The sequence below is a fragment of the Stigmatopora argus genome, chromosome 8 (genome assembly GCF_051989625.1).
Source record: "Stigmatopora argus isolate UIUO_Sarg chromosome 8, RoL_Sarg_1.0, whole genome shotgun sequence".
Lineage (NCBI taxonomy): Eukaryota > Metazoa > Chordata > Actinopteri > Syngnathiformes > Syngnathidae > Stigmatopora > Stigmatopora argus.
Window position 1 is genome coordinate 19,219,217 of NC_135394.1, and position 15,499 is coordinate 19,234,715.

At 50.0% G+C, this 15,499-nt stretch overlaps 1 protein-coding gene across 3 annotated transcripts in view; it reads right to left on the minus strand.

Annotated features, from left to right (window-relative positions):
• Nucleotides 1-1,988: 1,988 nt before the first annotated feature.
• Nucleotides 1,989-15,499, minus strand: part of nfia (nuclear factor I/A) — a 31,263-nt gene continuing 17,752 nt past the window's right edge. For 2 of the 3 annotated variants that reach the window (XM_077607884.1, XM_077607886.1), the window contains exons 4-12: nucleotides 12,317-12,382; nucleotides 12,153-12,227; nucleotides 8,936-9,059; nucleotides 8,723-8,868; nucleotides 8,590-8,637; nucleotides 8,271-8,470; nucleotides 7,954-8,128; nucleotides 7,697-7,788; nucleotides 1,989-5,051 (exon numbers count right to left, since the gene is read on the minus strand). In XM_077607884.1, the coding sequence (XP_077464010.1) occupies nucleotides 5,037-5,051; nucleotides 7,697-7,788; nucleotides 7,954-8,128; nucleotides 8,271-8,470; nucleotides 8,590-8,637; nucleotides 8,723-8,868; nucleotides 8,936-9,059; nucleotides 12,153-12,227; nucleotides 12,317-12,382 (941 nt within the window). In that variant the 3' untranslated portion in view covers nucleotides 1,989-5,036. The remainder of the gene's footprint in view (nucleotides 5,052-7,696; nucleotides 7,789-7,953; nucleotides 8,129-8,270; nucleotides 8,471-8,589; nucleotides 8,638-8,722; nucleotides 8,869-8,935; nucleotides 9,060-12,152; nucleotides 12,228-12,316; nucleotides 12,383-15,499) is intronic. The other variant, XM_077607885.1, reaches the window with a different exon arrangement.

Below are 15,499 nucleotides of genomic sequence, written 5' to 3' on the forward strand. Positions count from 1 at the left end.
GTCAGAGAAATCGCATATGAATCTCGTATCATGTTCATTTGGGTCACTTCCTGTTGACTTTGAATGACTTCCTGTGATCACATAGCAAGGGGATCGTATTGGGGCAGGTAAAGGTCACTTGGAGGTATTTATAGTTCACTTCCTGTTGATTTTGGAGCACTCCCGGGTCACTTCCTGTGAATTTTAAACCACTTTCTGTGGAAAGGGAAGGAGATATTGGAGATATCATAGTGATATTTGGCCTCATAGACAGGTCGCTCACTCCCTGTTGATTTGGGGGCCAAGCCGGGTGACTCCCTCCCTGGGGGGCGTCGGGGCGTTGGTTAGCAGAGCCAAAACTCCCAAGGTGCCTTGGGGTTTTTGGCAAAGTTTCCCACCTGGCGAAAAGATGGCCGGCCGATCAAAGCGGCATCGACGTGAGGCGGGAGGATGGGACACCCCCATCGACCTCTAGCTAGTGGGGGAGGCGTTGAAGTGTTGCTGCGGCTAGACAGAGCGAGCGAGCGAACGGCCTGCCCGGATGGGACGCCGGCCGTCCGGCCGGCGTGTGCGCGAGCCAGCCAGCGAGCCAGCCAGCGTGTAACGCTGAGCTCAGCACAAACACAACATTGATCTGTCCTGCAGGACAGCAGCAAAAGAGAAAAGCGGGGAGGAAGGAAGGGAGAGAGGGACGGAGGGAGGGAGGGAGGCAGGGAGGCAGGGAGGCAGGGAGGGAGGGAAGATGAGATGGGGATGCGGCGGGACCGGGGCGGCGGTGGCGGCGGCGGCCTAGCAGCAGCCGCTACGTGGACGCTGCCACGCCACGCCGGGCCCTCCGGGCCCTCCGCGCCTAAAACCGTCGCAGGTATTTGGGCCTTTTGGGGTCATCGAGCGTCTTGTCCTCAAGTCCACGTTTGGATTTGGACAGCTCAAAAAGTTCAAAAGGGAATGAATGGACTACAAGTACTGGTCGTGGACATTTTGGGGGCGGGGCTGAGGCCTGAGCGGAAAAATGGCGTCCGTCCTGCACTTGTGTGCAGAAAAAGCAAAGCGCTGCCCGCCCAGTCATCCAGTGTGACGTGGAAGTTTGTGGGCGGAGCTCGGGGAGGAACGCCAAAGCTAAAAAAAAGCCTCTTAGCTAATACGTACAAATACGCTCGCTCAAAATGGCCTCATTCAATTGTGGGATGTGGACAAGGGGCGGAGCTTGGGAAGGAACGCTAAACATACCAATACGGTCGGCTTGTACTTTTGTCGGCCGCAAAAGTGGCTGTCCGGCCGGGGCCGCTCGATGAGTACGACGACTTTTTAGAGTCCATTTTGGAGGCGGAGCCTATGAGCGCAAAGCAAAAACAAGGATTTCCTCCACGACGTCGTCGTACTACGAATAGAGCGCAAGCCAAAAAGATTACGTTCTGGACTTTTGGAGGCCGAATTGAGCTACGGATGCCAACAATCCAAGTCTGCCAATCGGGTCAAATGACTTTGGCGACTCCATTTTGGAGGCGGAGTCCAAAGGAAAATCATTTCAAAAAACCGTGAATGGCGGCAATTTATCTGGTGAGCCAATGAGGACAAGTCAATGAGTACAGGAGTGGGACGGAGCTCAAGTAGGAACGCAAGCAGTAAAATAGGATATGATCTGTCCGGCGTGCAAGTACTCGGTCGGTAACAAAGTCCGTTTTGGAGGCGGAGCTTCTTTATGCCGGCGAGGAACAACATTTGCTAAATTTACCTTCCTTTGACCGTGTTGCATTAAGTCGTCTATGGCGGCGGCTAATGGAGTACGAGTATTTTGTCACGATAATAAAGAGGAGATTGGAGGCGGAGCTTAACTAATAGGGGAAAGAACAAAAAAGGCCCGCCATTTTACTTGCCCAGGAATCCAGTATGAATGAGCGAGTAGCATGACTTGGCGATGTCGCTGAAAGAAAAGTGAGATGGGAAGAAAAGATGGGGGGTGCCGGGGTCGAGAGGAGGTGGGGAGTGTCTTTTAAAGCAACCAATGGTGCATAACCAAGCGTTTTATTTGCGTGGAATGAAAACGAGCGTCCCATCTCATCGGGGACACAAAGAACAAGTGCTGTGCTAGAAAAGGAGAAAGAGGGCGGAGCTCCTCATCGCGCCCACCAACCGCAACCACACATGTACACAAAAACAACAACACTAAAACACCCAGCGGAAGATGATAGTGAGTGACGTTAACCGCCGTCGATGCTAACTTCAGGCTAACTTCCCAAGCGCATGATGCTAACTTCAGAAGCTAGCCTTGTTGCCAATTTAGGAGATGACACATTTGGAAGCTGACAATGCTAAACAGTCGAAGCTAACTTCGGAAAACCGAAGATGCTCATTTTGGAACTTGGCCTCGACGCTAAGTTCGGAAGCTAACAATGCTAAACAGTCGAAGCTAACTTCGGAAAACCAAAGATGCTCATTTCGGAACTTGGCCTCGACGCTAAGTTCGGAAGCTAACAATGCTAAACAGTCGAAGCTAACAATGCTAAACAGTCGAAGCTAACTTCGGAAAACCGAAGATGCTCATTTCGGAACTTGGCCTCGATGCTAAGTTCGGAAGCTAACGATTTCTCTACAACTCTTTTGAATTACAAACCAGATCAAGAATCCAAATCATTTTGCGTCGCACCGTGGAATCCCGTTTTTAAAGAAACGCACATTTTGAGGCCGCAGAAGACGGGAAACGCCACGGCCAAGTGTAAACATATTTTTAGGGGCGACCAAGCGTGAAAGTGCCAAACGAGCGACAAACGACGGTGCCTCAGCTTGGCGAGACGTCTTCTTTTTTTAGGGACCGGCCGCTAGGGTGGCGATGCCGGTCGCGTGCTAACTTTGGTTGACAGGAAGTGCAAGTTTTTTTGCATAAGGAACCTTCTCGCGGAATGGCCACGACGAAAGAAAGGAAGACCGCGAGAGAAACGAGACGCTCGCTCGCTCGGAGAAAGCAAAGCGCGCACGCCAACCGGGGGGGGGGGCGCCGTGGCCAGCGCCGACCGGGCCGGACGGATTAATTTTCGGTAGAATTTGGAGGGAGGGGCGGAGTCAAAAATGATGGGTCGAGCGGGTTTGCAGTCAAGCTTGATGGAGGGAAGCCAAGGGCCACCAGGCGAAATGTCGGTCCGGGTCCGGCACCCCCGCGCGCGCGCTTTGCTTTCCCTTCAATCTTTTCAACGAGTGATTGTCACCGACATCGTTTCGCTAGGAGTAAACGTTCACATTTTGAGGAGGATTGGTCAGCGCTGAGGGGGAGGAGTCAAGCGGTGGCTGGGGCGGAGCTTAGCTAGAAAAGGAAGCGGCCTTGTCACGTGACCAACTACATCATCACTAACACTACGACATGCAGGTCTTTTCCTATTGGATACTCGTTAACTATACGTATGTCCGTATGTACAGGTGGCTTGGGGCCACGCCCCCCGATACTAAGCGTCGTGTCGGCCTGGGCCGCGCCTCTTGGAGGCCGCGCCCCTTCGAGACCATCTGGCAAAGCACCAGAAAAGACGCCAAACACAAAAAACGTGGTTTTAAAAATACGACAAGTAGAAGAAAAAAAAGAAACGGCTTTTAAAACGCAGTCAGCCCTCCCTCGCCATGGCAACCTTTCCATAATTGGAATATGTATCCGGCGGCCATCCCGCCCAGTTAGCATTGGGTATTCCCGCCAAAAGTTCCCTCGTGGTGACATTTTAACGCAAATTCCCATTGATGGCGAGCCTCTCAAGTTTTATCCGCATCCATTTCGGCTTTTATGGCAACTTCTCGGATCCTGATTTCCCCAGCTGACCTTGAGGCTAACGTGGGGAGCTAACGCTAACTTCGCAAGCTAGCGTCGATGACGACTTCAGAAACGAACAAAGCTAACGTGGCGAGTTGACGTTATTATGAATTCAAAACATTTGAACAAAATAAATTCAACGTCTTAACGATGCCGTTTTTGGTTATAAAACCGATAGATTTGAAGCATTTAACCCAGGGGTAGGGAACCTATGGCTCGGGAGCCACATGTGGCTCTTGTGATGGTTGCATATGGCTCTGAGCTAAAATATGGAAAGCGGTGGTGAGAGTGCCGAGTCCTGAATGCACCAATAGGAACGTCACATCGGCACTGTGGCATTGACTTGTTTTTTTCATGAGAGTCTTCTGCATCTATTCTCTCATTGATACTCATTGATATTCATTGATTAGCAACAGCGTAACAATGTTGTCAAAAGATTTCAAAGACTTTTTGTACTTTAAAAGTGGTAAAATAACTAAAAAATGGGCACATTTTCATGTATTTTGACTTTTAAATTGTGAGTATGGCTCTCTAGGAATAACATTTGAAAATAGGAATTGTTTATGGCTCTTTTTTTCAAAAAGGTTCCCGACCCCTGATTTAACCAAATAGACTTAGCGCGCTAACACCGATCTCTTTCCCCATTTACGTTTGGCCAATTCAACTTCACGTGTCGCCACGATCCATTGGAAGTTGGGACGGGTGGGCGGGATTATCGGGCGAAGGGGCGTCGGCCAGGGTTGACTGCGTGGAAGAAAAAAAAACGTGGAAAAAAAGGGGAAAGACGCGCCGGTTTAGCCGACCAACGCGTCTCTTAAAGGGATCCGTGCCGCAAATTCCGAAGCGTAATAATAATATTAATAATAATAATAATAATAACAACAATGTCCCTTATTGTCTTTGCACGTCCTGTTTTAGAGTCCCTTGGTGCCGGCGGACTTCCCGGGTGGACCAAAAAAAAGTCCAAAAAGAAAGAGCAGCTCGGAGCTTCCAAACATTGCACGTTTTCCTGGTCTCCCATTTCCGTATTCCACGCGTCCCGTTGGAATATGCGATATTTCATATCGGATATTTCCCGCTGTCGCAAAGGAGGGGGGAAAAGGAGGGGGCGGAGTCTAGAGCGGTCGGCCAGAGCCACCGACGAAGGAGCTCTTGTCTGGCCCCGCCCCCGGAAGGAGGGAAGGTTCTCTCCGGGCCGTGGAGGACGCTGGTGGGCGGAGTTGAGTGCGGGAGGGCGGGGCATCCGGGGGAGGAGCTTTCACCGTCCTTAGCCCAGGTACCACTAAAAATAAAAAATAAAAAAAATAAAAAAAATGAATTGAAATGCACATCTCTTGATGCAATACAACAATTATTTATTATAAATCTAAAATGGGGAAAATCAAGGCGCACAAAAGTCACCAATTCCAAAATGTCATTTCCCGGCACATTCAAAAATGTTTCCGTTCACTCCTATTGGTTTTCACATCAAAATCTCCATTATTTTTGGGCCCAAAAAAATGAACAATATCATCCAAAATGGACACGATGCCCCACAATGGTCAGAAAGTACAGACGCTCCCCTACTTACGAACGAAGGAGTTAGGTTCCGAGCCATTGTTCATAAGTTGAATTTGTTTGTAAGTTGATTCAGTGCTATATTTTGGATTATCATTTATGTTTAAGGCCTATATAAGTATATTGAAGGTTTATATAAGTGCATTTGTATGTTTAAGGCTTGTATAAGTAACACACATTGGTTTGTACTGATTTTTTTTTTAAAATAAAATGGAGAGAATATGTACAGTACTGTATAGAGAGAGAGAGAGAGAGAGAGAGATTTATGTATTAGAAACTGGCCGAAAGAAGCGATCTAACGACGATTGCACAGTTTTCTTCTTTTTTTTCATCATAAATGATGCGGTAGCACTGTATGGCATCATTCAATTGATTTGCAAACTTTGTGCAACGTTCAATATTTGGGTCCTGCTGCTCCATCTTTCTGTTTAGAAATGGTAGTGACGGTCGAACCATTCAAGTTGTATGCCCGTGCAACGCTCACCACTTTATCACGCGCGTCAAGCTTCGTTATTATTGCCACTCGTTTCAAATGAAATGGCTTGCTTCTTCCTTGCACCTCCCTCAATAGAAGCCTTTCGCTTTTTACCAACCATATTGAATAATGGATGCACGAGATATTTAATGATAAAAATGAAAAAGGTTCTTTGCGCACTGGAGATACGTTCACGCACTTCCGCATTGCAACGAATTGGACAGAAGAAGGTAGATGCTGGCTGAGCTGAGCTGTCACAGCGCCAGGCGTCGTCGGTATTAGCGGCGGAAAGAAGCACTACTCGGAAAAAAATACAAAATGGAACTTACGAACATTTTTCGACATAAACGCAATTTGCAGAAATGTTGGTATGTACCGTTGTTCGTAAGTCGTATGTTCGTAAGTAGGGGAGCGTCCGTAGTGCCACATCATCAACAGGAAGTGACCCCGTAATTAATGAAAGTACAACATTTAGGTTCCCTTCAGGACAATGGTTGGTCCAATGACCCTGACCCAAAATGGCCGACAGGCAAGGCTCTTCCTCTGTAAACATCCATTCGTGCAATTTGGAGAAGTTGTTTTTGCGTCTCGCTAACTTTGTGGTCTTGTTGCTAGGGGCGACCAGACCAGACCCGCCCGGGAGCTACGTGACCGCCATCGACAAGGCGCCCGCGTCCCCGACGCCCTTTTTTCTTTACATCCATCATGCGCACACACACACACACACACACACATATATATATATATATATATATATATATATATATATATATATATACATACACACACACACACACACACACACACACACACACACATATATATATATATATATATATACATACACACACACACACACACACACACACACACACACACACACACACACACTACGCATCATTTAGAAAATGCATTCTGAAGAAAAGTGAAAGGAAAAGTTTGTAGTGTGTACGTGTGTGTGTGTGTGTGTGTGTTGCGGCTTTGTCCACTAGTGATTGACTGTGTGTGTGTGTGTGTCTGTGTGTGTGTGTGCGTGTGTGTAGTGACAGAGGAGAAGAAGAAGAGTGGAAGGTTAGTTTTTAATCAATACAACTTGCTGACGTCGGGACTTTTCTTCCTCCTCGCGCTGCACTGCAGACTATCCTGAAAACACACTCGTGTGCGTGTGTGTGTGTGTGTGTGTGTGTGTGTGTGCGTACGCGCGCAAGTGTGTCGTCGTCGTGGTCGTGGTCGCCTTGTCAGGAGGGTGAAGACGAGGACGCTAATAAGTCACGATGACAACGTGGAGGAGCTGAAACTTGTGCTGGCATGCTAATGCTAATGCAAGTGCAAATGCAAGTGAGGGTGCGGGAAAGCTAGATGAGAAACACCGGCAACTCCATTCGGGAACGTGGAGTGCCGGTGGGTCTCCGGGGGCCGCCAGCTCTGGAAAGACCCCCCCCCCCAATCCACTGGAAGTGACCACAAAAATAAGCAAAATGGAGCCCAAAAATCAGCAGCAAACCAGACAGACTGACATGCCTCCAAATCAACTTCCTGTTCATTCCTAGTCACTTTCCGTCAATTTTGGGCGACCTGATGACAATTGCGGAACACTTTCTGTTAAATCCTAATCCATTTATCGACTTGAAGAACGATGCCCATCGATGGAGATTTTTTTGGGACGGGCCTGACTTGAATCCGTCCGTCCGTCCGTCCGTCCGTCCGCAAGAGCGAATGGCCACCATCTTTTTGGAATTTGGACTTGGACGTGCCAGTGGATTTGCTCCGTTTTGGCAGAATCCCTCATTTTTGCCAGTCAGCGGCTCATAACTAAGCGAATACAAAATGTCCAATCGATGTGCACAGAGCCCGCCCACCCGTGTCAATCAATGACACCAAGAGGCCCCTCCTACCTGCGGCTGCTGCGGGAGGTTGAAGGCGGGCTCTCGCGGACCCACGCTGACGAACCGCTGAGCCGACGTGCTGGTGGGCGGGGCCGAGTACGCTGTGGAAAACGGGCAAAATGGATCTGGCGTTAAACCTCCACAAATGTTACATTTTGGCCAGATATTCAAAGCATTTTTTTTGGTCATGAATAATGGTATTAAGAAAAATTGCCACCAAAAACAACATTTCGCCACAGACTGGACCCAAACGGATTGCTACTTACTGGGCGAGGACGGCGAGTCGGCGCCCCCGCCGGCGGAAGAGGAGGCGGCGGCGGGGGACGGCTTGGCGTCGACGGGAAGCGGGACGGGCCGCGCCATGGGCGGAGGCGGGGGCGGTGGCAACATGGGCGCCGACAAGAAGGGATTGTGCACTTTACCCTGGGAGCCTCCGTTGGCCTGATGGGAAAATGTGGAAAAACGACAACATTTCTTTTTTTAAAAAGGGGAGGAGCCTCATTGGGGTAAAAAAAAAAAAAACAATAAAAAATAAAGCAAGGATGAGTTTTTTCGTCATCAAATAAGGAGCAGCCTCACGTACGTGGAGGAAGCCCACCTGTGCGGCGGCCGCCGCCTGGGCCGAGTCGGGGCACACCAGCTGCACAAAGTCCTTCAGGGGGTCCTGCGGGTGGTAGCGGATGGCCGCGTGCGAGAAGTACGAGGCCGGCTGCTGCAGGATGGGCGACGACGAAAAGTGCAGGCCCGACGGCGCCGCCGTCGCCGCCGCCACGTGGGGGCTGGCTGGGTGGGGGAGGGAGGGACAAAAGTGGACAAATCAAAGCCCCATTCTCCTCGTCCTTTCAAAACGATGACGCTCCCCCAAAAATGGGGGAGGAGTTACGACCGGGAGGCACCTTTACCTTGCCGGGAGATGAAAGAGCTGGCTAGCGAGCCCCGTATCTTATATCCTGCGTTCCCAAAACGGAGAGACAAGATCAACACGAAAGCCGGCCGGCCGGCGTCAAGATACAGGCCGGTCGCCGCCCGTCTTACCCGGCTCGTCGTGCCAGCTCCCGCCGCCGCCTCCGCCGCCACCGCCGCCACCGCCGCCCGGCGAGCGCCCCGCTCCCGTCGGGTAATAGGAGTCTTCGCCCGGGCTGTCGCCGTCTTCCTCCATGCACTTGATGCGCTTGGCCGAGCTGCCCGGATGAACGAGGGCAAGATGAGAGGTCGCGGCCCCTCGGTCGGCGGACGCCCGACGCCTACCTGGAGGAAGAGGAGGAGGTGCCGGGCAGGGGCCTCCTCATGGCGCCGGGGCTCATGCCGTAGTAGGACGAGCTGTCCAAGTCGGCCAGCGAGAAGTTGGGACCCGAGCCGGCGGCGATGGGAGCTGCAAAACAAACGTGGGAAGGAACATCATCAACCACGCCCAATGGACGGTGAGCAGTGGCGGGCCGTCGGGGCCTTCAATACCTTCTCTGCTGGCCTAAGAAATATCTGAATCATATATTCTATTTTGTCCATCAATACTTCTGAAATCATTCCAAATGGTCTGTTATAGCTTCCTTTCCCCCTGGTTGCACTGCTTCCAGATGTGTGTTTTCATATTGAAGCATTTAACTAATCACATTTCAGCCATGATTTGTTGCCAGGGTCAGAAATCTGCTTCAAGGCCTTCACAATCAAACAGTTCTGCAGGCTCTGCTGCATTCAACAAGCGTCGATAAGACTGTTGCTTTAACCAATCAGGATTCGAGTTGGTGACACCAGGCCTTCTCACAGGTGTAGGGATACGTCATCTCTTTCACCAACTATGATTGGCTAGTGATAGAGTAGGCGGGCCAAAGCCAGAGTCAGCAAACGTAACCCACAATGGCCGACGGAGGAAAACAAATGGATTTGTTTGCAGATTTGCTGGCAAATCCATTTTCAAGATGGACTTTTCAAGAAAAAAAAAGCTGGACATCATTAAGAAAGGTCGGCAAGCCTGTCGCAACCGGGAACGAACATTTTCAGCACTCAATGGAATAAAAATGTATGCCAGAAATACATACGACAGGACAGGCTCGACTTTCAGCATTAGCTTCGAGGGCCATAGAAAAGCCATAGAAAGGCTATATTCCGAAATAATATTTCAATTGTATGAGGTTATTATTGATGATTTTTTATGTGTCGCAGCTGTAGCTGCAGTAGAGGTTTTATAGCCATCAAATAGTTTTTGAGGGTTGGATTGATACGTTGAAGGCGCTACGTGAAAATGCACGGACCGCCACTGACGGCGAGTCACCTGACGTGAGCGTCGAGCCACGTGGAAATGCCCCCAAACTCTGACGCAAAAAGCCCCAGAAAGAGCAGACGTCACTCGGAAGTGAGCCCGCGGCAACAGGAAGTGACGCGGTGGGCCCCCAAATTGGCCAAAATGAGGCCTCTCCAAAGCGGCGTGAATAATAATCAAGATTTGGAGAAGGGTCGGCGTTAAAGGGTTAAAGGCGAAGGCGAGCGGAACCCGGCAAGCCATTCCCCCTCCACCCTTCCCTTCACGGCTTTATTGACAGAAAGCGGGATGGCGCGATGAAAGGAGGAGGAGTCCCGACAAGACCTGCTGGCTACACAACACTTTTCCGCACACATCAGCAACGTCCATCCATCACGCCGGCGGCGCACTTTTGTGGCCCGTCTCGCCTCTGGGCGAGGTCCGCCCAAAGCCCGCGCTCTACCAACGGCCTTTGGCGCCTCTTGGCTCGGGACCGAGGTCTCCGTCTCGGCGCGTCTTTGATGTCAACTTCACCCTGCTCCCGCATCCAAAAATCACACACAAAACAAACGCACCTGACTAGAAGAGAAATGAAGCTAAGCCAAGTTCACCGGAAGTCACCCAAACTCAACCGGAAGTCACCCAAAATGCACCTTAGGTGACCCAAAATGAACAGGAAGTGACCCAAAATGAACCAGAAGTGACCCGAAATGAACAGGAAGTGACCCAAAATGAACCGGAAGTGACCCAAAATGAACAAGAAGTGATCCAAAATGAAACGGAAGTGACCCAAACTGAACCGGAAGTAACCCGAAATGCACCGGTAGTGACCCGAAATGAACAGGAAGTGGCCCAAAATGAAACGGAAGTGACACAAAACGAACCGGAAGTGACCCCAAATGAAACGGAAGTGACACAAAACGAACCGGAAGTGACCCCAAATGGATCAGAAGGGACCCAAAATCCTCTAAAAGGGACCCCAACTTGATGCCCCCCAATGCATGCGACCAATCCAAAAGAAATGAGCGGGAAATGCCCTAAAAGCAACAAGGGCCGATCCAAAAAGTAGAGGAAGTGAAGGAAAGCAACGGGATGAGGAAGAGGAAGTGGCCGCAGCCACGACGATGAAGACGAGGCACGGCGGCGCACGTTCCGTCAAGTCGCCAATTACACTAAGTACACTACGGCGCTGACCCCGCCCCCTCGTGTGCCGCTTTAATAGAATATCGATCCGCTCGCGTGCGTGCACACGCACGCAGGCCCGCATTCTGCCGGCCTGCCGACGAGCGGCGTAATGGCCGCCCGACGACAAGGTCACCTGATGCCGCGTCGGACTCCACTCTGGCCGTTCCATCGACCTCCCCCCCCCCAAAAAAGAATTGACCGATTGCAAACGACGCGTCAAAGCGCGTCGTCTTGCGCGGCCCGCCAAAGTCAAAGCACTTGATATTTAGAGCTAAAACGGCCCAAAAGAATATACATGATATTGATTGGTGGCATTTCCAGGTGACTTCCTATCAATTTTGGTCACTTTCAATTGCTATCGAGTCACTTCCTGCTGATTTTGGGGCATTTCTGAGTCACTTTTTGTTTTTGGGTAACTTCTGGCTGACATTGGGACATTTAGATGTCACTTCCTGTTGAAGTTTTGGCACTTACAGCCGATTTAGGGTCATTTCCTCTTAATTGGGGGAATTTTCATGTCACTTCCTCTTTATTTCTGGGCATTACTGAATCCCTTTCGATTTTTGAGGTCACTTCCTGTTGTTTCGGAGTCCGTGGTAACGACGCGAGGGTGACTGACGCTGGGCCGTCCCGGGATAGCGGACCTCTATGACGACTTTGCGTGTCGCCACATCCTCCGGCGCGGCCAATCGGTGAAAGGAATCGAGTGAGCGCGGTGGCGGCGGCGGAGGGGGCGGGAGTGCGGGTGAGGGGGGAGGGGTTTGCGTGAGGACGACGACCTTTAAAAAGTGCAGACTGGCACTTGAGTGAGAGAACGAGAGAGAGAGAGAGAGAGAGAGAGAGAGAGAGGACCACTCACATTCAGATTGAGAGAGAAAGAGAGAGAGAGAAAAAAAGATCTATGGCAGCCTGTCGATGGCCGATGCCGGAAAGTGCCTGTCAGCAGACTGCAAGCCCCGCCCCCTCCCTCCCTCCCACCATCCCTCCTCCATCCATCCATCCATCCAGCAGCAGTCGTTCGTGTGTGTGTGTGTGTTTTCTTACTTTGGGAAACTCGTACGAGTTCGGAAACGGTGAACACCCCCGGCGTGACAAAACTGTCCTGGAAAGCCAAATGACCTGCAAGACACAATGACGCTCAGGCTCTTGTTTTTTTTGGTCAGATACCCGATTCCGCTGGCCATGGCCGGCTGGCTTTTCTCACTCACCGTTCTCGGCCTGCTCCTTGACGTCGGCGTCGCCGGCGTGCTCGGGGCTCTCCGACGGGCCGCCTTCTGCAAGGGAACGCCAAAGAGCGTTAGCCGCTATCCAAAAAGCGCTAACTGTTACATTAACAGGGCCCCGTTGTGTTCCTTGACTTTAATGCGACTTTTATCAACTTTTTCCTCCCTTTTTTTTGGCAAAGGACTTTCTGTTTTTTTTCACCGGGAGACGTCCGATCCGTTTGAAGCGGGCGAGCGCGCCTTCCTTTGGCCGCCGACCCTCCCGCTTCAATGGGATCGGACGCCGACGGCCTCCGAGTCCGGCGGCTGATTTAGCGGCGGCGGTGGCGGCACATCGATCGGAGAAGAGAAATATTACCAAGAAGAAAAAAATGTTTTATGGCGTGTCATCCTGCTGATAAACAACACGCTGACCACACACACACACACACAAAGACGCACTAAAAAAGAGAAAAACAGAAGACAGCAAAAAGAACAACGCAATAGCATACAAGTGTGTATAAAGCACAACAAAAACAGCCAATGACTTCCTGTACATTTTGCATCATTTCCTATTGATTTTCCTATGAAATTGGGGCCTTGCCGTTTGGATGACTTTGGGCCATTTCCTGTTTCTTGGCTACTTCCTATTGCTTTTCAGTCCACTTCCTGTTGATTTTGGTGGACTTCCGGAGAGTTTAAGGTCACCTCCGGCCCACTTGCTGTTGACTTTGGGCCATTTCCTATTGAGGATTCTTTAGTAAAAAAGAAATGGAAGGATTGGCTGATATTTTTGGGGTTATTCTGGGATGTTTCTATATGTTTAGTGAGCATTTTTAATAGGTAAATAAAGCTATAAATTAATTCATGCTTTATGTTGGACCAAACAAGAGGACACTTCCCCCCCCCCCCCCCAACTGCTTTCGAGGCCAGTGAATTGTTTTCAGGACTATTGACGGCAACAAACCCCTTGTTCCAGACCAAGGATGCTGATCTACAAAGGACTCATAAATTGCTTTGACTGGGACGCCGGCAGTTTACCTTCTAAAGAAATGATTATGCTTATACTGCAAATTCTTACGCAGGTGTTTTGTTTTCGATCTAATATGAGCAGTTGTTTTTTGACCTTAAGGGTGTTATTGGGTTAGCTTATGCAATTGTTTTGAATGAGATGACATGAAACGTTTTCAGTATGTCGCCACTAAATAGAGAGAAGAGGATGCCGCTGGTCAGAAATACTTTTGAACAAAGCCGCGTTATGAGTGATTTCTCCTTGCAAGTTGTAATCAGTGGATGTTAACGATGTCTTCCTGTTTCATTAAAGATGACTAATAATGATGAAATGCTATTAATCATTATTCCATCAGAAAGCTTTGTGGTGTGAATTTGACAAAGCAAATCATGTCAGTCGTACTCTTGTCAAATGAAAGTGCACGGAGAAAAATGCTTGACAAACGGTGGCGGGGGCAGATGGGGCGCTCCGCTCCCACGCCTCATTAGCATATTTAATTAACCAGGGGGGGAGGGGGAGCGTGTGAAAGTGGCCCCCGACCGCCTCTCATCGACCCCGCCCCCTTTGGTTGTCACGGTGACAAGGACGCTTTTTGTTTTAGGCTACTCGAGCGCAACGGCGGCGACAGCGGGCGACGTTTCGGCCTTTTCCAGTCTTTGGCGACGACGACGACGGAGATACGCCTTCCGTCCGTTTGGACAAAGGAGGAAATATATGCCCGGTCAATCCACCCACCCACCCACCAATGCCCCCAAATAGGCAGGAAGTGGCACAGAAAAGTCTCAAAGTCCACATAAAGTCTTCTGATTAGGAAATGAGGAGGAAATAGCAATCCAATTCAATAGGAAGTGATCCCATGTGCATAGGAAGTGACATAAAATGACCCAAAATGAACAGGAAATGACCCAATAGCAATAGAAAGTGAGCCAGAGATGCCCCAAAATAACAGCAAGTGACCCCGAAATACCTTCAAATAATAAATAAATCAAGAGAAATGATTTCAAAATGTACAGGAAGTGTCCTGGAAATAGCCCAGAATCAACAGGAAGTCAGGCAAAATCATTGATTGCAACGGCGGGGAGGGACTGACTGGAGTTTTGGTGGAATTCAGGGCGCATTCCGACTTTTGGGGGTCCCTTTTCCAGACCCAAACCCTATGAGACACACAAGTGGCTAACATTGCATTCAGAGCAATAGATACTAGCTAACGTTGACCGCTGGGATGAATGCCATCTATTGGAGGCGAGACCCCAAGCATTTCTTTTCATTTCGGGGTTTGCCGGGGGCCAAAGTGCGACTCGTCGTTTCCAGTTGGGGCGCGTCAAACGGGCGGGACGCTCGCCAGGCGCGGCGGTTCAAAGTTGAGGCGTATTCACGGCAGCCATTTGGCTCCTTTCCATTTTCCGATTCCTTCTGGCAATCAAGGCGGAGCCACTTCTGGCGCTCTTGGACGCCTCCTCCACAGAAGCGACCTTCAAAATGGTGGCTGGCCCCACACTTAAGATGGCGGCCGAGGAAGCGTCCCATGCGGGAAGGTCAACCTTTCAACGTTGGGAATTTCACACTATTTCATGTTTTGGCTTCCCGTTGATTTTTTTTGCCATTCCTGGATGACTTTGCCATCATTTTGGTCACTTCCTGTTGATGTTGGGGCATTTCTGTGGCACTTCCTGTACATTATCTTGTTTATATTTTGACCGGTTCATTTATAACAGACATTTTTTTTCCCTGTACATTTTGTTGAAATTTTGCTGCTTCCTGTCGATGTTGGGCCACGGCGTTAGCCGTGCCTGGTGGCTTTGCGCTTGTCGTGTCATGGTGAGCTCAGCGCCTGGTGCCGTACAGATGGGAGGGACCGACCCTGCTACCTGCAAACGCTAACCCCCCCCACCCCCCACCCCGATCTTCTAATGCATAAATATGTAATTTGTTCATCTGTCGGCATGAAATATGCAGACGAAAAGCAGGCGTTTGTTATTGTGTTTTTCAGGGTCATTAGCACGCGCTAACCGACGGTGCTAACAAGGCCAACACGCACGGCACATGTTAGGACGGGACCACCAAAGAACCCTAAGTGGGGGCTTTCTATACTTAGTACTAAATTAATCCCTCCATTTTGCATCTTTGCTTATCGTGAATTCACTACTTTGTGATTTTTTTCCCCCGCTATTCATTAT